Genomic DNA, 24851 nt, shown 5'->3' on the forward strand with positions numbered 1-24851 from the left:
TACTATTGTTATTATTATTATTATTACTATTGTTATTATTATTGTTATTATTATTATTATAATTATTATTACTATTGTTATTATTTTTATTACTATTGTTATTATTATTATTATTATTATTATTATTATTATTATTATTATTATTATTATTATTATTATTATTATTATTATTATTATTATTATTATTATTATTAAAGTTCAAAGTTAAGTTAGCATTTATTTTTCCTTTTTTTCTTAAAATAAAGTGCTTGCTCTTCTCCTTAATCGTTGCTTACAAATTTTTGCTCATTGCTAACAAGTGAGCATAAAAAGATTTTGTAGACAAGTTCAGTTGTTTAAAAATTCTTTGAAAAATATATGAATAACTTAAAATAACAAATAAAAATGTTTGAATAACAAAAAGAAATGTTTGAATGTTCTCATCAAAATACTGTAAAGATCAATTTTACATTTTTCCACAAAAAATGTTGGGCAGGTTTGTTTTTTATATTGTCAATAAAATGTTTATTCTCAATCTCAGGTGTCACTTTATGTGGCAGTTACTCTTTCTCTTCAGTGTAAACTCTAGATATAATAACTATCAGTTTCATTTCTTTCCTGGTCCAGAGTCAAGATTTGAACTTACTAAGTTTTCAGATTTTTTTTATTGAGTATTATTGTACATTAAACATTATAAATCTAAGAGTATTCTTTTGACACACTAGGTTTAATGGGTAACACATCAGTTAAAACAACTAATAGACAAAGCATATGTTGACTCATTTTCAAAGAAACTTAGTTTATTGATTAAAGAGAAGGATGGTTTGATTGAATACTTGCTACTTATTATGTTCTTGTTTTTTCAACAAAGGGTTGTTACTCCTTGTCATTCTCTTGTGGTTAGCATATTACCTGGTGTAAATTTAATTTACATTTATATATGCTGGTATTTTACTGAAAAAAACATTTAGGTAGAAACTGGTAAATTTTTCATGGAAACTTTATTCATATAACTTTTTTTCAATTAACATTATTCGACTTGTTTCTTATTTTTGTAAGAAGTTATTAAGAATTTTACATTTTGATGTCACCAAATGTAAGTGCTGTTGCATTCAGTTTCATTCACCCTCATATTTGCATCTTATTCACAATTAGGTTGGTATAGGAGAAAATGTTTATATCAGTTTTTTTGTTTCAATTCATTTAAATAACGTTAGAGAGCATAAGTTGTTGGCCACTTATTTCATTTTCAAGTAGCTCATGCTGATGAGAGCTGTGACTCAATCATTTATTGTGTCAGCTTAACCTCTGTATTTTGTAGTCTGTACTAAAAGTGATAATGAAACACATTAGAATGTATATGTTTGTTGATTGAATTATTTATAAGATTTTAGTCAATAAATAACTTTTATTTAGGAATGAATGCAAAAGTAGTGAATATTTTAAAAGATAAGGTGGCATCAGAATGGAAAATATTTGCATTTTGTACTGGTTTTAATGATGTGGCTGCTGTTGTTGACCAAATTGATCATGATTTAGATATTATTCAGAAAGGTCAAGATGATTTGATAAAAGAAAAGTCTAAAATTGAATATTTCTTAAAGAAACTTTATGAACAACATCCAAATGATTACAGAACTTGCATTCAGAATTCTTTGAAAGTTATGAGAAGGAATGATGTTTTACATGGTATAGATTTCTTAGGTGAGTTACTTGTAGTTTTTGTCTTTCTTCAAATAATTACAAGTTGGAGAAGAATTTATAGAAAACTTTCTTTTGAAAAGTTGTTTTTCCTAAATTATTGAATTTTTAAAATAGTTTCTGTTAATAATTAATTAAACAAGTTTTTGAAGAAGCATTTTTAGCCCTCACTTTCTTTTGAATTTGCCTAGTGTAAGTACAAAATTATTAATTATGATAAAAGTCCATAAAATCTTTTTTATTTCAATATAATATTACTGAAGTTGAGTGAATTTTACTGGAATTTTTACTCATTTATTCAATCTCTTGATGTGTCTATGTTACCCCAGTACTGTTTGAGACATTCCTAAGTGTAATTTTAACTAGTTGCAATTAAGTGCAATTCAGATCTGCAAGCATGGCAAAAATATCACAGCAGAGATCGGCATGTTCTTTACAAATTATAAATAGCACAAACACTACAATCATATGAATAGAAAAATCCTAACTTACAAGAGACTAACTGCAAGAAAAAAAAAGGAAAAAATCTTAGTCTTTTTTCCTCAATTATTTTTTTAGTAATTTTAAAAATCAATATCATTAATTGTATTTCTCTCAAAAAACTCGAATCTATTTACAGCATACTAAACAAATATAAAATTTCTTGACCAATGGTTAATCTCTATTTGTTTTTTAATCTCTTAAGTGCTCTCCAGAACAGTCAGAATACAATTAAAACATTTAGAAAACACTTTCAATATCATTTTCAAAAATGGTTTTAGTTTGAACTTGATTTGTGAAAACTCATTGCTTAGATAGAAGTCAATTTGTATTTCTACTGTTTTTATTGAAACAGGGTTTGCAAGTTTTATTCCTGGTGATGATAGAATACCTTGTTCTTCATTAACTTTTTGTAGCTCTAACAAGATACTAAGACCCTTCAATTTTTAACTCTAGTTTCTAGTTAGATTCTATTGTTAGTTGCACCTTTTGATGGTAAGAGTCATACATACATTAAACTGTCTAAATCTGCCTAGATAATTATTTTTGTTGACCTGGGACTACTCATGTTTTTCTTGTATCAGTTGTTCCAAATCAAAATCTTTTAATTGCCTGAAAATTAAATCAAAATAAATAGTTGTAGTAATTAAAAAGTTACTATACTAGCTTTCATTTCTCTCACTGAGTCTAATAGGTATCAATAAACTAATAACCAATGTTATTTTTCTGTCAAAAACCATTACCATTGTTATTTTTCTCTCAAAATACTTGCTATAGCATTGTTCATGATTATTGAAATTTATTCTTCTTTCAAATCTGCTCACTACAATATTTCTACTTGATTCACTCACATAACATCTTTAAATTTAATTAAAAACTGCTTCCTTGAAAGTCCAGTTTTGTGTTATTGAATGGAGAGAGATTTTTCAGTTTAAAATAACTTACCTATAATTGTTAATGCTTTTTAAGGAAAATAGATAAAATGTATTATGTTATTTTTTTTAAAGCATGCTTTTGTTGTTTTTTAATATTGAAGATCGTAACTAAGAAAATTGCCAACTAATAAAGTATGAAGAAATTCAAAATTAAAACTTGTCTTTGCATGACATATTAAGGTGTTTCATCTTGAAATTTATGTAATTAAAGTTCCACTAATGATATTTGAAGGATCATTTTGATCATCCATAAATCAGAAAAAGCAAGAACAAAGGTCCTTTTTTTTTTGAGTAGTCCCAAAATGAAATAAATTTATACAAGTTCTTTCATTTTTGTTCTAAAAATCCATACTTTTCATCAATATTTTTTAACAAAATTGGATAAATAAAACATTTCTAATGTACACAAAGCCTTTAGAGTGTCATTTTTGATTCCTTTGGTCTGCAGGAAAACCAAATTTTAGGAAGTTCATCTAAAACATTTTAAAGATATTAAAAGTCAAAATTGCTGTGGCTCATTCTGCCATTGCTAAAATGCTGAATCATCAAAATTGCCAATATCTCAATAACCAATACATTTTTGTATTACAATTTTTGCAACGTTTTTTATGAGCTACAAACAATGTAAAGATCAATTGATTTGAGGATAAAATGGTGTCATAGTCTGGATGATTTGACATAGATTTTTCCATACTTTATCAAAGGAAGTTTCCTCAAACTTTTGTTTTGTAACAGATATTTAATTTGACTGGTAAAACCCTGTATGGATTTTTATAGAAGTATTATACTTATCCTTTTCTCTCACTTGTGGCCCCCACTTTCTGTGAAAAAATCTTTATAAATTTTTATTGATTTCCTGACTTAATTATAAATAGTTTAACTTTAACTCTGCTGCCAAAAATATTTTAAGACAATTATTTAGAATAAAACAAGCAGATTTTCAAAAAGTTAATTTTTTTTTGTTAGAGTGGATCATAAAAGTATATATTTTTGCTTCAAATTTATTTAATTTATTATTAAAGTGATTCATATAAAGATATACTTTCTATTTAATCAAAAATTGCTAAATTAAATCTATTCATAATTGAAATTTGATATGTAATTTGAATCATAATTGAAAATAAATTTGATTTTAATTTAGTTACGTAGATGCAGAAAAAATAATATTTTTTTAAAAATGATGTTTAATCTACATTAAACAATTATTCAATAGTAATAATTTAATTAATTATTAAGTAATAAATAAATTAATACTATACTACTTAATGATTAAAATAAGTTTAACTATTTCTTTTATGGCATAACACATTTGTGAATAGAAATAATTTTAAGGAGAAAAAAGTGTATATGCCGAGCATTTAATATATCATTTAGAATTTTTTGTTAACTTTTTTATAGAGTTTTTGGATAATTTTTTCTTATTTTAGTTTCCGCTAAAGTGCTTTTTAAATATGAAGCTGAAGAACCAAATGAACTCACCCTAGTGGTTGGTCAAGTTATAAATAATATTTATCAACAAGTTGGTTGGTGGTGGGAGGGTGAAATAAATGGGAAACGTGGAGTCTTTCCTAAAAACTGTGTTGAAGTTATAAAAGATACAATTTCGCCCCCTCAACCATCAACACCAACTAATGCAAAAATAGCCATCACTGTAAAAAAAGCAAGAGTTGCATTTGAGTTTGATCCTCAGCAAGATGATGAATTAGCACTGAAAGTTGGAGAAATTGTAGAAATTTTAGAAGATAGTAATAAAGGATGGTGGAAAGGTAGATTAAATGGAAAAGTAGGATTATTTCCAGCCAATTATGTAGAAGTTATCAAAGAAGAAACAAAATCACCTATACCAGCTTTACCAACTATAACACCACCTCTACCAACATCACCACCAGCTTTACTACCTCAACCTGCTGGATCAACTGATATAGATAAGACAGGTGCATTTATCTATATTTTATGCATTAAATGTATTGTAGCCATTGGTAATGCTTTTAAATTTTGAAATGTCAATCATAGTTTCAGTTAAACTATACTTGGTTTTTACAAAAAATAATAAAAAGTTAAGCAGAAAATAATTTTAATATTATTTAAAAAATCTTTTATTTAAAGATTTATTAAATAATATTAAAACTATTTTCTGCTTAATTTTTGTTCTCTAAAAACAGTAGAGATTAAACTCTCACTCAAGATCTATCAGATTTCAATGAAAACAAAGGTTATAAAAAAGCATTCTATTAAGAGGTATCTTCAATGTTAAGCAACACCAAAAGTCTTGGTCTATTTTTAAAAAACTCTTGTAAATAGTTAATGATAATAATAATTTTTTTAATACAGAAAGTTGATTTTTTTTTAAATAGATAACAAATTTTAATGAGTTAAGACTTCCTTTTTGGCTAAATTTATTGTTTTAATGAAATTTTGTTTTTAGTTTTTTATAATTTTATTGTAATTTTAAAGATTATCCTAATACAGCATAGCCTCCAAGTTAGCTCTTATTATTGCAGGCAAGATATATTATCAATTAGGGGCATGTTCTTGTGCTATAGGTTATACTTTTTAAGTGTTTTAATTGCTTCTTTTGAATCTTGATGATAATGCTCTTGAAAGAGAGCATTATCCTTTTATCCAATTATGTGATCATGTGATATATTATAATAAAATCATTAAAATGGCAGAAGCAACAATAATAGCATGTGGATTTAAAAATTACACAATTAAACATATTTTTTCTTCCAAGTTTATGTTTCTAAATCAAATTTGAAATTTAAATTTGTAATTTAAATTAAATAATTAATCTCCTTTGAATTTCACTTGAAATTTCTAATTTATATTTTTTCTTTAAATATCTGGTATAAATTATTTTTCTATTAAGTGCTTCTTTAAATTTCTCTTTTAATTTTCATACATAGGAAATGCAGTATTTTGATTTTTTGGTTTATCAGTTCTGTTAAAATATTATATACTCTTATTGATAAGTAAACTAAAAACAATTAGTGTGTAATGGTGTAAATTATTTGTATTTTTCATTAAAAGATTTTAAATACAAATACTTTGCACCATTATACACTTATTGTTTTAATCTATTGGTTTGCGGCATCCAAGTGTTAAGTGTTATTTTGGTTCTTTTTTAAATCTGCTCATCCATGTTTTATAGGTGTAGGGATTCAAATAATCTTTTTCAAAAAATATTTTTATAATTTTTTGTGGTTTTTTTAAACTTGGAAACAAGCTTAGAATTTTAGCTTAAGTATCAATTCTTTAGTTTTAAGTATAATTACTTCTTCAAAAAAAGATATTTTGCATCCTGGATTGTTAAGCATCCAGTTTCCTGTCTTGTAATAATTATTTTTAAGAGATTTAAAAAAAGTAAGGTCTGGTGGCTGAAGTTTATGATACAGTGTGGAGATGTGATAAACCTTGTGTCATTCTCACAAGCAATATTAACCACCTCAAGTGTCTTATGGCTATGATGAATAGCAAGCAAAAGTAAACGAGGATAGTTTTTAGATGAATTGATAACAACTGCAAAATGTATCAGTCAGTGCATTAAAATTGTGCTATCAGTCCATCCTTTTGCACTGATACTATAGCACAGTTTTCTACAGACTCAGCAAAGAGCTGCAGCCCAATAGGAGCTCTATTTAACAGAGTTTGAACCATTTTCTTTAGGGAAATTCTAATTCTTTTTGTGTTGGTTTTAATTCATTATGATGTAAATAGGTTAAAAGATGTCCAAAAATAAACTTAAAATAAGTTAAAAGTAAAGTTAGAAAAACAGTTTTGAAGTATAAAGATTTCACAGAATACAAAATTCATAAAACACACATCTTAAGGAAACACGAATTTTTTTTCAAAACATGCAGTTCCAAACACCAAGAAAGGAAAAACATTTTCTGAAATAACATTAAATGATGATAAATTTATGAGGCAAATGCCTCTTCAAAAAGATTATGTAAGTATTGGTAGTAACCAACACATGCAAAATTGTCTGATTTTATGTTATCTTAAAGAACTGATTATTTTCTTTTAAAACTAAATATTCTCAAGAGGTTGTTGGGTTTTCCAAACTCTGTAGCTTAAGACTGAAATGGTGTATAACTGTTGGAGCATCAGAAACTCATGTTGTTTGTGTATGTACCCAACATCAAAGTACAATATTCTTAACCAATTCTATACAATCAAAATATATCTATAAATATCTGATAAAGAAATTGTTTGTGATGCTATAATTAACAAGTGCATGGTTCATAAATGTTCTAATTGTCCAGGGACAAATAATTGACAATAATGATGGTATGGAGATGTCAATTAATCAGTGACAGACTACAAACTGCAAAGTGTTGATCAATCAGAAACCAACAATTGAAGAATGCAAAGTAATGTTGACCAAGGCAATAAACAAGTTAACAGCTCATTTCTACACAGCAAAATGTCAGGCAAGAAACCAAAGACAACAAAAAGAAAATTTGGCAAAAGACTTCTGTATTGTCTTAATTGACAGAGAAGTAAGTGTTTGTGATTTAAGATGAAATCCAAAGATACCATTGGAGCAAAAGACTTATGCTGTGTTTTTATTATTTACTCATCACAAACAGTTGTGCATTAGAAGACATTTTCTTTGTTAAACTTCTTGTCACATCAAGTTGTACTTGTTTTTTAATCTCTTAATAAGAAGAATAGCACAAAACGGAAAATCAGCTTGAAAGCAAAAGTATTTCCTTTATAAGTGTTAAATTTAGAGCTGCAACCAAGAAAAACTAACAATTACCATCCTTTGAATTTTTAGAATGCGTCTCATTGTGACGATATTGTTTGACTATCAACTTGGTAACTAATGAAAATTAGTATACTTTAAGATTCTTCAAACTGCTGGAAAAAGAGTTTCCAACAGAATGATCTATTTGCTAAAACTATTAGTTTCACATCAACTGTGCCAATATATTTGAAATCTTTTACCTGTTTGAACTAATATCTATTTGTCCTTAATCAAGCAACCAAGATAAAGAGAATGAAAATAGCAAGTTCAGTGGATAATCTTAAAGACTATTTAAATAGGAATGAAGGGGGAGGGGGAGGGGTATTAAAGAAAAGATAAAATGGAAATTTAAAAATGCAAAACTTTACTTATTCCGCTACCATGCTTTTGATATAAATTTCCTCTGCTATGCTTCTGTTTTTAAAAACATATCTTTTGAAATATAAAAAAATATATAACCATAAAATATTCAAGAAAAAGTTTTTCTTGGAATGTTTATCATAAGCTTAATTTATAGAAAGGTACTTTTGTGTTTAAAATAAAAAAGAACAGTGATATTATGGCTGCCAAACCAGGACAAAATGTTTGATATATCACTATATGGTAAGGTTGGCTAAAATGTTTGAGTTGATATATCACTAATTTTACTCATGAGTTAGCCTTTGACTCTTCGTTTATTTACTATACTTTTTTCTCAAAAACGAAATCTGAAAACATTTGATTTTATGCACAATCTTTATTTAAAACAATTTTTTTTTTCTTCAAATAAAAAAACTTACATCTTATGTATCTATATTTTCAAAGTATTCAACATTTTCTACTTGTTTCTATCGATTAAGTTGCAATCAATGATTTTTTGTTCAGCAAAACTTTTCTGTTTTATAGTCAATACTCTTTATAGTTAATAATATTGCGTGGCAATGTATGTTCAGTGTTTTAGTCTTCAATCTTTTAATCACTGAATGTGAGGATACATACTCGCTGAATTTAGATCAAACAATTTAAATAAATTTCAAATCTTGCTTTTCAAACAATAAAATATTATGAAAAGGAAACCCCTCCAATTATTTCAGCTTTTTTTTATTTTAAATTTGTTTATCCTGGACCTGATAATAAATATTTTGAAACCACAAGCTTCTTTTCAGTTGCCAGCTGAAATACTGGTTAGAAATTTAAAACCAAACAAAATGAAGTAGAAAACTAAATGTTGAACCTTTTTTAATTATAAAAATGCTCAAAACAAGCAGAATGCTTCATGTTTTTTATTTTTTCACATGAATACAAGTTTTTTTTTTAAAAAAAAAGCCTATTGGTTGTAAATTACTAAAATATGAAGTTTAGAAATTATTTTTAACTTTTATAAATTATAAACAGAACAGTTGAACAGAGCGTTTTTTTTATTAAGTTCAAAGTAAGGCTGGTATTTCTAATTCCTTTTTTTCTAAAAATAAAGTGCCTGCTTTTCTCATTAATTGTTGCTTACAAGTTGTTGCTTATTGCTTACAAATGAGCTTAAAAAAGATTTTGTTGAAAAGTTCAGTTGCTTGAAAATTGTTTGAAAAATATTTGAATAACTTAAAATGACAAATAAAAATGTTTAAATAACAAAAAGAAATGTTTGAATATTTTTATCAAAATATGAATACTATAAAGACGAGTTTTGCACTTTTTCTCAAAAAAAGTTTGGCAGATCTGTTTTTTAAGATATTGTCTATAAAAGTTTCATTCTTAATCTCATTTGTCACTTTATGTGATGATTGCTCTTTCTCTTCAGTGTATACTCTAGATGTAATAACTATTAGTATCATTTCTTTCCTGGTCCATTACAAGATTTGAACTTACTAAGTTTTCAGATTTTTTTTGTTGATTATTATTGTACATTAAACATTTTAAATCTTAGAATATTCTTTTGACACATTTATTGATTAAAGAGAAGTTTGATTGATTGAACACTTGCTATTATTTATCAATGCATTATGTTGTTCTTGTATTTTAAACAAAGGGTTGTAACTCCTTGTTATTCTCTTGTGGTTAGCCTATTACCTGGTGTAAATTTAATTTACATTTATATATGCTGGTATTTTACTGAAAAAAAAATTTAGGTAGAAACTGGTGAATTTTTCACGAAAACTTCATTCATATAAGTTTTCTTCAATTAACATTATTCTACTTGTTTCTTACATTTGCAAGAAGTTATCAAGAGTTTTACATTTTTATGTCACCAAATGTAAGTGCTGTTACATTCAGTTTCATTCAACCTCATATTTGCTTCTTATTCACAATTAGGTTGGTACAGGAGAAAATATTTATATCAGTTTTTTTGTTTCAATTCATTTAAATAAAGTTAAAAAGCATAAGTTGTTGGCCACTTATTCCTTTTTGAAGTTGTTCATGCTGATGAGAGCTGTGGCTCAATGATTTATTTTGTCAGTTAAACCTCTGTACTTTGTAGTCTGTACTAAAAGTGATAATGAAACACATTAGAATGTATATGTTTGTTGATTGAATTATTTATAACATAGTGGAACATAAATAATTTTTATTTAGTAATGGATACAAAAGTAGTGAATATTTTAAAAGATAAGGTGGCATCAGAATGGAAAATATTTGCATTTTGCACTGGTTTTAATAATGTGGCTGCTGTTGTTGACCAAATTGATAATGATTTGGATATTGATCAAAAAGGTCAAGATGATTTGATAAAAGAAAAGTCTAAAATTGAATATTTCTTAAAGAAACTTTATGAACAACATCCAAATGATTACAGAACTTGCATTCAGAATTCTTTGAAAGTTATGAGAAGGAATGATGTTTTACATGGTATAGATTTCTTAGGTGAGTTACTTTTAGTTTTAGTCTTTCTTTAGATAATTACAAGTTGGAGAAAATTTTATTGAAAACTTTCTTTTGAAATGTTGTTTTTCCTAAATTATTGAATTTTTAAAATAGATTTTGTTAATAATTAAACAACTCTATAGTCTTTGAAGAAGCATTTTTAACCCTCGCTTTCTTTTGAATTTGCCTAGTGTAAGTAAAAAATTATAAACTATGATAAAAGTCCATAAAATCTATTTTATTTCAATATAGTATTACTGAAGTTGAGTGAATTTTACTGGAATTTTCATTCATTTATTCAATCTCCTGAAATGTCAATGTTACCCCATTACAGTTTGTAACATTGAGACATGCGTAATTGTTATTGTAACTAGTTACAATTAGGTGATAATGTCAAATCTGCAAGCATAGTTTACAGCAAACATGGTTTATTGCAAACCTGCTAAACTGTTGATCTTTAAGAAACTGATAATAATTTACATGTTACTGACCCCAACAAATTGCTAGTAAATTTCTTTGAATCATAAAAGTTTTATTTATATTTTTATATTTATTTGTTTTAGATTTTCTACTTTCACTATTTTGTATTTTTTTCAAATAATTTTATTATATTTTTTTACCTACAAAATGTTTTAAATTAAGAAATATTTTATAAAGAATTTATGGAAGTTGTTTATAAAAGATTTTGTAGAAAAGTTCAGTTGTTTGAAAATTATTTGAAAAATATTTGAATAACTTAAAGTAACAAATAAAAATGTTTAAATAACAAAAAGAAATGTTTGAATATTCTTATCAAAATCCTCTAAAGATTAGTTTTACACTTTTTCTCTAAAAAAATTTGGCAGGTTTGTTTTTTAAGATATTATCTATAAAAGATTTATTCTCAATCTCATTTGTCACTTTTATGTGGTGGTCCCAGGACAAAAAGTTCTATAGAACTTCTATGAACTTTTGAAACATATGGCCCATAGAAATTCTATAGAAATTCTGTAGAACTTCTATAGAATGTCTATTAATTTCTATAGAATTTGTTATAAAACTTTTTTTTTATATTAATATATGTAAAAAAAAAAATTCTATAGGAATTTCTATAGAAATTAGCAGAGATTTAATAGAAATTCTATAGAGTCCTATAGAATTCCCATAGGCCATATGTTTCAAAATTTATGTTTCTTTATGTCACCAAATGTAAGTGCTGTTGCATTCAGTTTCATTCATCCTCATATTTGCATCTTATTCACAATAAGGTTGGTTCAGGAGAAAGTATTTGTATCAGTTTTTTTGTTTTAATTCATTTGAATAAAGTTTAAAGAACATAAGTTGTTGGGCACTTATTTCATTTTCAAGTAGTTCATGCTGATGAGAGCTGTGACTCAATGATTTATTGTATCAGTTAAACCTCTGTATTTTGTAGTTTGTACTAAAAGTGATAATGAAACACATTTCAATGAATGTTTGTTGATTGAATTGTTTATAACATAGTAGACAATAAATATTTTTTATTTAGGAATGGATGCAAAATTAGTGATTATTTTAAAAAATAAGATGGCATCAGAATGGAAAGTATTTGCATTTTGCACTGGTTTTAATGATGTGGCTGCTGTTGTTGATCAAATAGATCATGATGTGGATATTGATCAAAAAGGTCACGATGGTTTGACAAAAGATAAGTCTAAAATTGAGTTTTTTTTACGAACACTTTATCAACAACATCCAAATGATTACAGAACTTGCATTCAGAATTCTCTGAAAGTTATGAGAAGGAATGATGTTTTACAAGATATAGCCTTCTTAGGTTAGTTTCTTATTGTTTTTGCTTATCTTTCTTCAGAAAATTACAAGTTAAAAATGAACTTTAAAAAATTTTTGAAAAATTATTTTCTTAAAATATTGAGGTTTTTAAATAATTTTTTTTAAAAAAAAAATTTTTTTAATAAAAAGATTTGTAAATGTCACTTTTAACAAATATTTCTATTAGATATGTCATTTACATGTAAGAAAGTAATACTAATGAAGCCTTCTTCCGAAGAAAAAAATGGTAGTTTTTTAGATTTTTTGTTATTATGCAATTTCTCAACGTTCTCGCATTTCCTCAGTTCTCAGAACTGAGGAAATCTTAACTTAATAGTTTGTTTTATTATGGTAATTTCAAAAATATATATTTAGTTGGAATTCTTTAAGTGTTTCAATCTGCTAAATGTTAAATGTTGCATAAGTTAAATTTTCCAAACTTAATTAAAATGTATATTTTTTTAAGTTTAAATGATTTTTTATTTAAAATTTAGATTTTTGTTTTTTAATAAAAATGCTCTCAATAGGCAGGATGGTTTTTCATATTTTTTAACCATTAAATGGTATGAACTTTCTTTTTTTTTTTTACATGAATGCAAGAAGGTTTAGAAAATGATATTTCTAGGTATGTTATTGAGTAACAGTTATGTTGATGTTAAAATAATTATAATAATAATTAATACTTGAATTCACTTGAGAATTGTTTTGAGTTTTGTTACTCTTCATCCACAAACCATAATGTTTTTAAAAGTGGTTTATTCAACAAACACCTTTGAAGAAATCCACATTATCTTAACACAAAACCCAGAATTTGTTAATTCTTTTTTTTCTTTACTAAATTTATATAATAAACTAATGTCAACAAACTTATACATGATATACAGTTCAAAAGCAATTGAATTCCCAGCAAGCACATGACGTTGAAACAACGTTGAAATAACGTTGATCAATGTCGATCAACATTATTTCAACGTTGTGTGCTTACTGGGTTGATGTCAGCGCATTTCTTGTCTACATCTTTATCTAGTTTAAGATAATTTATAATTCAACTGAATCAACAATAAAATATAGTTCTTCTAAATCATTCTTTTAATTTATAGTGGTAATAGTAAAAGCTCATTTGATTTCATAGTTGTTAGTGAAAATTCACTAACAAAATTTCAACTCTATCTTGAAGTTTTCTTGTTTTTTAATATTTTAGCAAATAAGTTTAAACTAATCAGTGGGTCTGAAGTATTCATAGCTTGAATGAAAATGTCAAACAAGTTTCTCTATGTATGTTTTCCCTGGATGGTTTTCATAATTAAGGTTACAAATTTTTTGTCTAGATTTAGCAGTTTCTGGTAATCAATCAATCACAATTTAAATCAATCTTCACATTATATGTATTGGTTCTCTTTTTGCACTTCCTCCTTAATTTTAAATTCTTAGTTTTTTCTTAAAAAACTCTAGTATTAGTGGTATAGAGAACTAACACTCTTAGAGATGTTATCCCATTAATTTTTGGTTCAATTCTTGATTCTGAATTTTTAAAAAGACTAAAAATCTGGAAATTCTTTATGCTGTAATGAGTAAAATCTTAATACTGGGGTAATCTTGTTAGGGGTGTTAGCAACAAAGCTCACTGTCAGACATTTGCTTAAATTTATGATTTAAAAAAGCCTTTTTATCGAGCAGTAGTTAGATGATCACATTTATTTATGTTAGTGAATATATATGTTTTAAAAAGTTGAAAAAACTTTTTACCACATTTTACAGTCTTTTTTTTCTCCCTGAAAAGATTGGAACACAGTATCATAAAGCTGGTTATATACTTTGTTAATTTTTTTAGTGAAGCTGCATTAAAAGTCCTTTTGATGTATATCAACTTTTTTAAATGCTGGCATAATCTTTTACGCTTTTTGAGAATCCTAACTCTTCAGCTGACTTCCCTACTTTCTGATTTCTGACTTCCCTACTTTCTGATTTCTACTTTCTGATTTTGCTATCATGTTCTAATACTTTGTAAATTGAAGAATTTGTGAGAGTTTCTTTGCAGTATTTGTCAAATTTTTCCTAAGCTAAGTATGTAGTAGTGAATTGCCATAGTACATGACAAATAGGACAACATTGTACTAAAGTAGTATCTAATCTAATATTTTAATAATCTAAGCTTTCCTCATCAATCATTATGAAGTTAAATTTAGTCCATCTTCACAGGATAAAATCAGTTCTCTTTTTGAATATCCTCTTTAATTTTTAATATCATTTCTTGGTCTACTTTCAAAACTCCAACTCATTTGGTTTACAGAATCTAACACTCTAAGACCAAACGTTATTCCATAAAACACATTATTTCATAAAATTTTGGTTCTATTAATGATTTTCAATTCTTTAATGACCAGAAAGTTCAGTACTTCTTGAAATATTAATGAGTGAAATATCAAAGATTGATCAAATTGCATGTGTTAACAACAAAATCCACTATCAGGTACTTAATAATAATAACTTTGTCAAATTTAAACCATGCTATTTCCCATCGTGTAATGGTAGGATATTTATGAATGCACTGTTATGCCATTAAATTTTGCACATAAAATTGAAATGAACTGTTGGTTACTTTGATGTGTAGTAACTAACTGCATAAAGATAATGTCATTAACTTGTTCATCATTGAAGTTTATTCTTTTGTTGGTTTTTAAAACAACTAAAGATCTTTCCTATTACCTTGACACTCATAACACCTGTGAATCATATACTCTTAGGGTGAAAAATAAGATGAGTCCAGAACACAGTATCATAAAGCTGGTTGCACATCATAAAGCTGGTTATATACATTGTTAATTTTTTTAGTGAAGCTGCACTAAAAGTCCTTTTGATAAATATTAACTTTTTTAAATACTGGAATAATCTTTTATGTCTTTTGAGAATCCAAACTCTTCAGCTGACTTTCCTACTTTCTAATTTTGCTATCATGTTCTAATACTTTGTAAATTGAAGAATTTTTGTAAGTTTCTTTGCAGTATTTGTCAAATTCTTCTTAAGTTAAGTATGTAGTAGTGAATTGCCATAGCACATGACATGATAAATAGGACAACATTGTATTAAAGTAGTGTCTAATCTAATATTTTAATAATCTAAGCTTTCCTCATCAGTCATTATGAAGTTAAATTTAGTCCATCAAATATGCTTACATCCAAGAAGTTTCATCTTCCCAGGATAAAGATCAGTTCTCTTTTTCAATATCCTCTTTAGTTATTAATATCATTCCTTGGTCTTCTTTCAAAACTCCAACACATTTGAATTACAGAATCTAACACTCTAAGACCATACGTTATTCCATAAAACACGTTGTTCCATAAAATTTTGGTTCTATTATTGATTTTTAATTTTTCAAAAGTCCAGTACTTCTTGAAACATTAATGAGTGAAATCTCAAAGATTGATCAAATTGCATGTGTTAACAATAAAATCCACTATCAGCTACTTAATAATAATAACTTTTTCAAATTTAAACCATGCTATTTCCCATTGTATAATGGTGGGATATTTATGAATGTACTGCCATGCCATTAAATTTTGCACATAAAATGAACTGTTGGTTACTTTGATGTGTTGTAGCTAGCTGCATAAAAATGTCATTAACTTGTTCATCATTGAAGTTCATTCTTTAGTTGGTTTTTAAAACAACTTGTAACACCTGTGAATCATATTCTCTTAGGGTAATCTGCTACATGAAATCATGTCTAAAATATGTTACTTTGTGAAAAATAAGATGAGTCCAGTTAATTTATCCTTGTGCCAGAAACATTTCTTTTTAGCAGATATCTTTGTGCTAATTGTGCTCAAGTTATGTCAACTTCCTCTTTTTAAAATAACTTAAAACAGATTCCATTTATTTTGTCTTTAAAAAAGGAGTTTATTATCTTTAAATCTATTATCTGTTTAAAGGTTAATAATGTTTTTAAAGTTTTTAAATTGTGGTGCACAGTCATCCATGTAGTACTTAAAACCAAATGCATCATTTTGATTGTCTTTGATATATCTAATTATATTATCCTGATATTTGTAGACAAAAATATTTTTGTCTGAGAAATGTATCCTCTTTAAATTAAAGCACAGTTGGGTAAAGTGAACATTAACTTTTGCTCCAGCTCTTGAACCTCATTCTGGACAGCATGTTAACTTTGATCAATATTAGGCATTCTTTTTCCTTCAGAATTTCTTTGCAGTTATTTAGGTAGCTACTTTGTGGTTAAGATGTATACGCGTGGTAAGGTTGTCAATTCTGTTTGCATAACAAATTAGTAATTAGTAAGTGGTACTGTTTGTAATACTAGTGTTGTTTGGTCAGTACTGTTGTATGGTATTTTGGTAGTAGATACATAGACACTTTGATTGCCTTAAGCATTAGTTGTAGTGCACCACTTAGGTTTCAGAGAAGGTTTTTAAATGTAATTAATATTTCGATGGAATTGAGTAGTAGCAGCATTTTTTGAACATGCTGGTTCTTCTGAATGCTTACAAAGTCTTTTTGCACTGGCATCGTTTGTGAAAACTTATCACTTAGATAGAAGTCAATTACTAGTTTAACTGTTTTGATGAAACATGATTTCCAAGTTTTCTTCCTGATAATGATAGAATCCTTGTTCTTCTTTAACTTCTGGTGTAGCTCTAACAAGATACTCAGACCCTCCAAAGAAATCTTCTTATATGTTCATGATTCTTGTCAGATTTTGGTTTTTATTACACCTTATGATGGTCAGAGTCTGAAACTAATTTTTTTAAATTTCATACATTAACCTGTCTAGATCTGTCTAAATCATTATCTTTGTTGACCTGGGATTACTTATGTTTTTCTTTTATTAGTTTTGCCATATTAAAATTTTTATATTGCCTGAAAAAAATAAACAAATAGTTACTAACTAAAAATTATTCTAAGGGTGTAATGATGTCATAGTCTGGATGATTTGACATGGATTTGATCTGTTTTAAATGAAGTAAACTTTTAGAATTGAAATTTTTCCACGGTTGTTTGTCTTAAATACAGACCACTTTAATGTTGCATAAAAAAAAGTTTTGCTGGCGTATTTTAATTTTGGCATACACTTTCTTGTCTGTAAAGTTGCTTATAAAATCTTAATTAGTAAAATTACTTTCCTGTAATAGAATCTTTGTTTAGCTATAATAGAATTGTCTGTGAAGTAAATTCTAATGTAATACAAGACAAAAAAGTAAAACTAATATAAACTTATATCTTTTATAGTTTGTGGGGCTACATCTTCCGAAATCAAGCTTGACTCTATGTTTAATTTACCCAACTAATAGCAGGGTATATGGTTTAAGTAAAAGTACTTAAATACAAATACAAATATAAATACAAGTACCTCATCATTTTAGGAATAGCAATATTTTTATTTTCTTGTTTCAGTTCTGTTAAAATATTATGATATATTCTTATAGATAAGCAACCTAAAAAGCAAAAGTAAAAAGGTCCAAAAGTAGTTGCTTTTAAAAATATTTTTCATAAAAAGATACTTTCTATTGATTTGTAGCATCCAGGTGTTAGATGTTATTTTTGCTCTTTTTGAAATCTGCTCTTGCATGTTTTAAAAATGTAGGAATTTTCTTCAATAATCTTTTTATGAATTTTTTAAACTCAGAAAGCTTAAACCTTTAGCTTAGCCATCAACTCAGTAGCTTTAAACATAGTTGCAACTTTAAAAAAAAAACAATTTACATCCAGGATTGCTAAGCATCCAGTTTCTTGTCTTGTTGTTATATTTGCTGTTAAGAGATTTGAAAAAATTAACGTCTAGTGACTGAAGTTTATGATTACAGTGTGGAGGCAATGTGATATCCGCCTTGTGGCTATGACAACTATCAAACAAAAATAAAGGATTATTTTTAGAAGGCTTGATAACAGCAGCAAATCTGTGTGGATTCTATTTATCTCAGTGATCTATCTAAATGGATGCAATTTTCAATTACATACTTATAAATGTAAAATAATGTAAAAATAGAGAATATAAAAATAAATTTAAAAAAAGTATAAATAGGCTTTGAAAAATACTGTCGAAACCAGAATCAATTGATTGTTTAAATATGTAATTTTTTTAAAATTGTTTTAATTTCACTGAATTTCAAATTGTTTTTCTTGTTTTATAAGTTTGTGAAACTAACTTCTTACAGAATTCTTAAACAAATCTATGTGTTAACTGAAAGATTGTCTCTTAAATAAATCTGTGTTAACTGAGTCAATCAAATATGTTGATTTTGTTGACTTATTAACATTGTATTTTTGATGACAAAAGTAATAAAAATAATGTACAAGATATAGAAGAATTGAAGTACATAAAAATTGATTGTTATTTCTATGGCAAGTTTTCCTTTAAAATCTTGTAAAAACAAATTGTATCATAATTCCTTTGTTATTATTATTTTTAGTTGTTCTTGTTCTTGTTGTTGATAATACTATCACACAAAATATTTTATAAAAGAAATTAAAAAATACTTTTTAAAATTAACAAATATTTTTTAAATGTAACAATGAAATAATTGTATGCACAATACAAGAGAAAACTCTAATCTTACAAAAAAAATCAAATGATTCAAAAGAAAGATGAAATGAAAATGAACCAAATGCAAAATGATTTTTTAAAGAGATTAAGAGTCGATAAAGTAAACTTTTCCAAAAAAATTTTGAATGTGACTTTGAAAATGACGATTGAACTAATAGTGGATTTAGGATAAAGTTATTTTATTCACGTAATAGATTTTGAAATTATTTTAAACAACTTACATATACTCATTTCCAAAAACTGTAACGAAAGTAAATTCATTTCACTAATAAATTTTTAACAACAAAAAACTTATATCTGTTACAGGTGAGATTACAAAACCTCAAACTTTCCAGAGAACAGTTTAAATTTTTAAAGACTTCTTCACAATATTAAAAAGAGAAAACAAAGTGTTGTTAGAAAAATGTTGTTCAAATAAGACTTACTTGTTCGTCAGAACTAAATAAATCTTTAAATCCTACAAAAAAAAAATTCAAATGATGTAAGAGTCTACAAAAAAAAATTAAAGTTAAATAATTTGCATTGTAAAAAAAGACTTAAAATTCACATCATAAAAATAGACATTAAAATGAGATCATAAGAGCAATCCACAAATAAATACAAGAATATATAAACCAAACTTTTAAAAAAGAAGAAATAAAAATTATAACTTTAGGTAAACATTCTCAGTTATTTTTTAAAAAAAACATAAATTGGGAACCTATTTTAAACTTTCTATTGAATTTCATCATTTGACATGATAAAAAAAACTTACACTAGTTTTTGTTCAGATTGTTTGAATTACAATATTTTGCATTTAATTTTTAGAAACCTAAGATAGATTTCTTCTTTTGTTCTTTCAGAAATGCATGAAGCACTAAAAAAGTTTTATCGTGACACATATGGAAAAATGGATGAAATTGGGCGTTTAGTAAAGACTCCAGCTAAAGTTGAACTCTTAAATAAGTTTGTTGAATTGACTGTAGTTGATGCAGATAATGTGGAAAATGACACTGTAAATATTGTTGAACGAGAGTTTTTTCTTAAGAAACAAATGACATATAAACCAATCAAGTTTAATGAAGTGTTCTCAAAAAATTTACCCTTACTCTTGATATCTGGTATTGCTGGAATTGGAAAAACTTGTTTGCTCAGAAAGTGCTTACTTGACTGGGCCAATGGTATCTTATGGGAAACTGTGGATTTTGTGGTTTATCTTGAATGTAGAAAGTTAAATCAGTTTCAAAACATTGGTAACATAAATGAACTGTTAAATGTTTTCTACAAAGATATCTTTAAAGAGTGCAGTGTTTGTGAGCATTTTTCCGTTTTGTTTGTGATTGATGGGTTGGATGAGTTTGCTCACTTAGATGATTTAATAAAGCATAATCCAATTAATCCAAGCAAACAACCTATTGTTAATGTGTTATCAAAAGCATTGAATACTCAAAAACACAAATGTGTTGTTGCTGGAAGAGTTGGAGCTATATCACAATATAAATATAAAGTTAGAGAATGTACAGATAAGTTAACCATTCAAATAATGGGTTTAAATTACGAGGGAATAGATGAGTATATTGAAAAAGTTGGCAACAAAAAAGAAATCATTAAAAGTGTTCTGAAAGAGTCTTTCTATGCTAAATCCATGGCATCTGTTCCGTTTTATTTATCGACAATGTGTACAATTATTGCTGCTAGTGGTTCTTATTCTTTTAACACTATGACTGAGTTGTATTGCTCTATTTTTTTATACTTTTTTCAAAAACACATTTGTAAAACCGATGAAACAGTTCATAGTATAATGCAAAGTAAGAGTAACAAGCAACATGTTTTAAGAGTTTGTAAAGTTGCATGGGAGTTGTTCAATCAAGGTAAAATTCTTTTCTCCCAAGAGGAAATGAAAGGTATTGTGAATGACTTTGATGAAGTTGAAAACGAACTTTTGGGTTTCATTGAAAGAGTTGAATCACAACTTGGTTATCAATATCAGTTTGCTCACCTCACTTTAATGGAGTTTTGTGCTTCGGTTCATGCACACATTTATTTGAGTACTGAAGAAATAATGCGTAACGAAAAGTTGCGTAGTTGTTTGTCTATGATCTGTGGTCTAGTAAATAAAAACAAAAGTGGTTTAGTGAGTTTTTTTGCTAACTTAAAGAATTCAAATGAAGAAAGAAATTCATTACTTAGTTCTGTACTTGGTAAGTTCATTTAAAATGTTAAAGATTTATTTATAAACTACAACTTTGTTTGAGCTTTCTTTATTTGTTTATTATGGTTAAAATAAGTTCTAGTTTTTGTTCCCCTTAATTTTATTATTCAAGTTAATGAATTTTTTAATATTACTTTTAAATATGTTGACTGACTTTGTAAGTTAAAAATATAAATCAACTGAAAAAAAAAACATCAAATGAATGACGGCCACCAAAAACTTGTAACCATTAATAAATACAATAGAATAAAATTAGGCCAAACAACGTTTTAAAGGAGGATGATTCATTCAATATTTAAAAGATGTTTCTCATACAATATTAAATAAGCGTAGGAGAAATGGTATTTAAAAACTTTTGATGTTTTATAATTTTCATTGGTACATATTTTTGTTTTCATGTAACAGGGTCTTAATATAATCAACAGTTTGAGTTTCAAAGAAATTGAGTTGTGAAATTTTGTGCTACAAAATCTTGATTTAAATATTTAAAAAGTTTTAATCTTTAATTTATGTTTGATTTAAAATTTTCAAATATTTTTATCTCTCTGCAGCTCAATATTTCTGGAAGAACCTCCCAAACATTTTTTATGTGTTTTAAAAGCATGAAGTAGCTCTAGAGGAGACTGACTTCATACTTTTTCAGATTTGATTAACTAATGGTTATAACTTATTGCAACTTTTAGTTCAACTATTAAGTTTTTAATAAACTATTTAAATGTTTAATAAAATATTTTAATAGCAATCACAGATACTATTTTGAAAAAATTTTTATACAACTTCGTTATTTAATTTGTCTTAACTAATCTTTCTTCAAATGAATTAAACAGTTTTTTTAGCTTAAAAAATTTTTCAGATTTGATTGAACTAATGAATCTAACTTATTGCAACCTTTTAGTTAGTCACATTCTAAAAAAAACAATCGACAACTAACTTCATATGTTTAAACTATTCAAACAAAAAGTAATTTTAAAAATGACAAAATCTGAGGTCATAACATTTGGAGACTTATGATTCTATTTGTTAGGAAAAAAATTATATATCAAAAAAGATATTAACGATAAAAGAAATATTCTTATATCGTTAACATCTTTTTTGATGTTTTTTTATTTTGCTCTAAATGTTATATTTTTGTTTCAAATTTTTTATGTACATGTTTACTTTATGTTTCATTATTTCCAGTAAAGTACTACTACATAATGTTAACTAAGCTATGAAAGTCAGTTCATCACCTTTGAATAAATTAAGATCAGGTTAAATTTTAGTTAATTAAGTTTTCAACAATTTAATCTCCTTATAAAGAGTTGTATAAAGTGAGAGTGTAAATTTATTTTACTCTCTTGTCAACTCTATATAAGGAAATTAAAATATAAAATCTATATAAAAAAAATAAAATAAAAAAAATAAACTTAAATATTTTTCAGTGTTAATTTAAAAAATTTAAATAGTTTATCCTCCTTTAAAATAACAATTCTCTAGATATTTAAGATAAAATAAATCACTTGGTAATAAGATATTTTTAAAAAAAAATATTTACCAGCATTTGCAACAAATGCTCGTTAAAAAAAATATCAGACATGAACATAAAATAAATACATGTTAATTATATTTACATGCATATTATTTTAAAAATAAAAGGTATCTGTTTTTTTTAAAAATATAAGTCAAAATGAATAAAATAATAAAAAATATTAATTTTTAAAAATAGATTAATGTAAGCGTTTAAACGGTATGCTAAGTTTAAAGGTAGTTTTATTGTTTTTGACCAAAACAAAAACACCAACTTTGACTTTTCAACATGGTTACAAGACAATAACAATTAAAATACCGAGAAAAAATGTTGATTCCTTATCACAAGGGAATATTGGTTGCTCATGCCAAAAAATATCGTTTTAGAAATTTCACTTTTTGAATTTTTGCTGAGCCGAGGGATAAACGTTTTAAATTTATTTCCCCTTCCTTTTTTGTTTTCATTTCTAATTAAATAAGTTTTTTATAAAACAAATTTTCATACATCGTGCCTTTTTTGTTTTTAGATTTGCTACCAAAAAAATATATTATGTTTGAAGGTAAGAATTATTTATTATTTTAATTTGTTTAGGGAAACTTTTACGTGATCAATGCTTTGAAAATGCGATTGCTTTATTTTCGAGAACATTTCTTCGGTTCGTTCCCGCGCCATAAATTTAAAATAATTGATGAATTTGACTACTTTTCTACTCTCTTTTGCAAAATACCATTGAGCATTTCTAGCTTTCTAAATGATCTTTTTTCTATAAAAACACGCGAAGAAATTTCTTTTGAACAAAGTTTCAATAGCTGAAAGAAAATAGTGAAGATTTTTATGACATGAGTCTTTTCGGTCTGTTTTACGAAGAAAATGACTCTCATCTTTCTCAGTATATTGTAAAGATTCAGTATTTTACTAATTGTAGAGTAAATGATGTTAGTATCAGTTACGTTTGATAGATCCAATTTATAAAAAATCCAATTTTAGCCAGTCTAAAATTGGATTTTTTATAAATCTTCTCAAAACCCAGATTTAAATCCAATAGAACATCTTTGAGAACATTTTGATCGTCAATTGATAGGCGAAAAACCGACTGATAATAATGATTTATTCCAGATGCTCTCGGATTGTTGGGAAAAAATCACGATAGATGCTCTTATCAACTTGGTCGACTCTATACCTTGTTGTTGTCAAGCAATATTAAAATCTATAGGCTAACAAAATACTGATGTGCTGTGATGAAAAAATGTGGAGGAATTAGAAAGTCATTCATTTTCAGTGAAAAGTCAAAAAGTTATGACGAAAAAATTTGAAAAATTTAGCTGGTAATATAAACTTTTGCACGCTTCTGTAAGTAAGAAAGTAGGGGACTCTGTGCGTGCCCATTAAAAGTCTTAAAAATCTTTATTTTCCTCCGATTGAATTGAAAAGTAAAATGCAACAATTTGAAAACTGACCGATAGATAGCAAATTAAAACATAAACTCAGCTCTGAAACCGAGCTGCTTTTTCGTCAAAATTTATTTAAAACACTACGTAATACTAATCAATAACTTGAAATCAATAAAACGTAAACTAAATAACATAAAGAACAAAAACAAACATTAAAAAACCTATAACATTTTTTAAACTGGAACAAAGCGAATATATGAAGTTACTAACTTGTACATGACTATCACTAAAATAACTGCAGTGATTTAAGACTGCTCTGAGAAGATAGCTCATGTTGACCTGCTGACATTGACTTTATAAAGTAAATTGTGTTCCTAACATCGCTGCAATAAGAGCTATTACGACCAGAGTAAAGCTTTAAGTAAAACATCAGTTGTTGACATTTAATCGATGCATTCACCTCGGCTTTAAGTTCTTAAAGTATTAGCTACGAAAAATGTTCGATTTTGAACGTTTCTAACAGAAAGCACCATTTTAAAATAGATATTGGGTTAAAATAGGTAGATAAGGGAGTAGCTCTTTCTTCTCTTCTAAGCCTGCATTGTAAAAAAAAAAGGGGTTTATAAATAGCTCTAAAAGGTTTTTTACTTTGTCCCGAGGGTGGAACCCTTTAAGGGTTTTCTAGAAAACCCTTTTTTTTAAATCTTTTAATCCGAAACTGGAAAACCC

The 24851-nt window shown here is 26.5% G+C and overlaps 1 protein-coding gene across 5 annotated transcripts in view; it reads left to right on the forward strand.

The window, feature by feature from the left end:
• LOC145195458 (NACHT, LRR and PYD domains-containing protein 1 homolog) overlaps nucleotides 1-24851 on the forward strand; it is a 49940-nt gene that overhangs the window by 3099 nt on the left and 21990 nt on the right. The window contains exons 2-8 of one of the 5 annotated variants that reach the window (XR_016449145.1): nucleotides 1396-1683; nucleotides 4523-5029; nucleotides 10396-10683; nucleotides 12191-12478; nucleotides 12662-12721; nucleotides 13676-13782; nucleotides 19876-20012. Coding sequence is in view for 4 of the 5 variants with exons in the window: in XM_090076598.1 (XP_089932724.1) it covers nucleotides 1396-1683; nucleotides 4523-5029; nucleotides 10396-10683; nucleotides 12191-12478; nucleotides 12662-12721; nucleotides 19876-21213; nucleotides 23258-23290 (2802 nt within the window). In the remaining variant the exon portion in view is untranslated. Of the gene's footprint in view, nucleotides 1-1395; nucleotides 1684-4522; nucleotides 5030-10395; nucleotides 10684-12190; nucleotides 12479-12661; nucleotides 12722-13675; nucleotides 13783-19875; nucleotides 21214-23257; nucleotides 23291-24851 lie in introns of those variants that run through there. The other 4 variants (XM_090076598.1, XM_090076600.1, XM_090076599.1 and 1 more) reach the window with 4 other exon arrangements.

The sequence above is a fragment of the Hydra viridissima genome, unplaced genomic scaffold, assembly GCF_058129835.1.
Source record: "Hydra viridissima isolate aposymbiotic clone 2 unplaced genomic scaffold, HvirCarnegie_v1 scaffold_1, whole genome shotgun sequence".
NCBI lineage: Eukaryota > Metazoa > Cnidaria > Hydrozoa > Anthoathecata > Hydridae > Hydra > Hydra viridissima.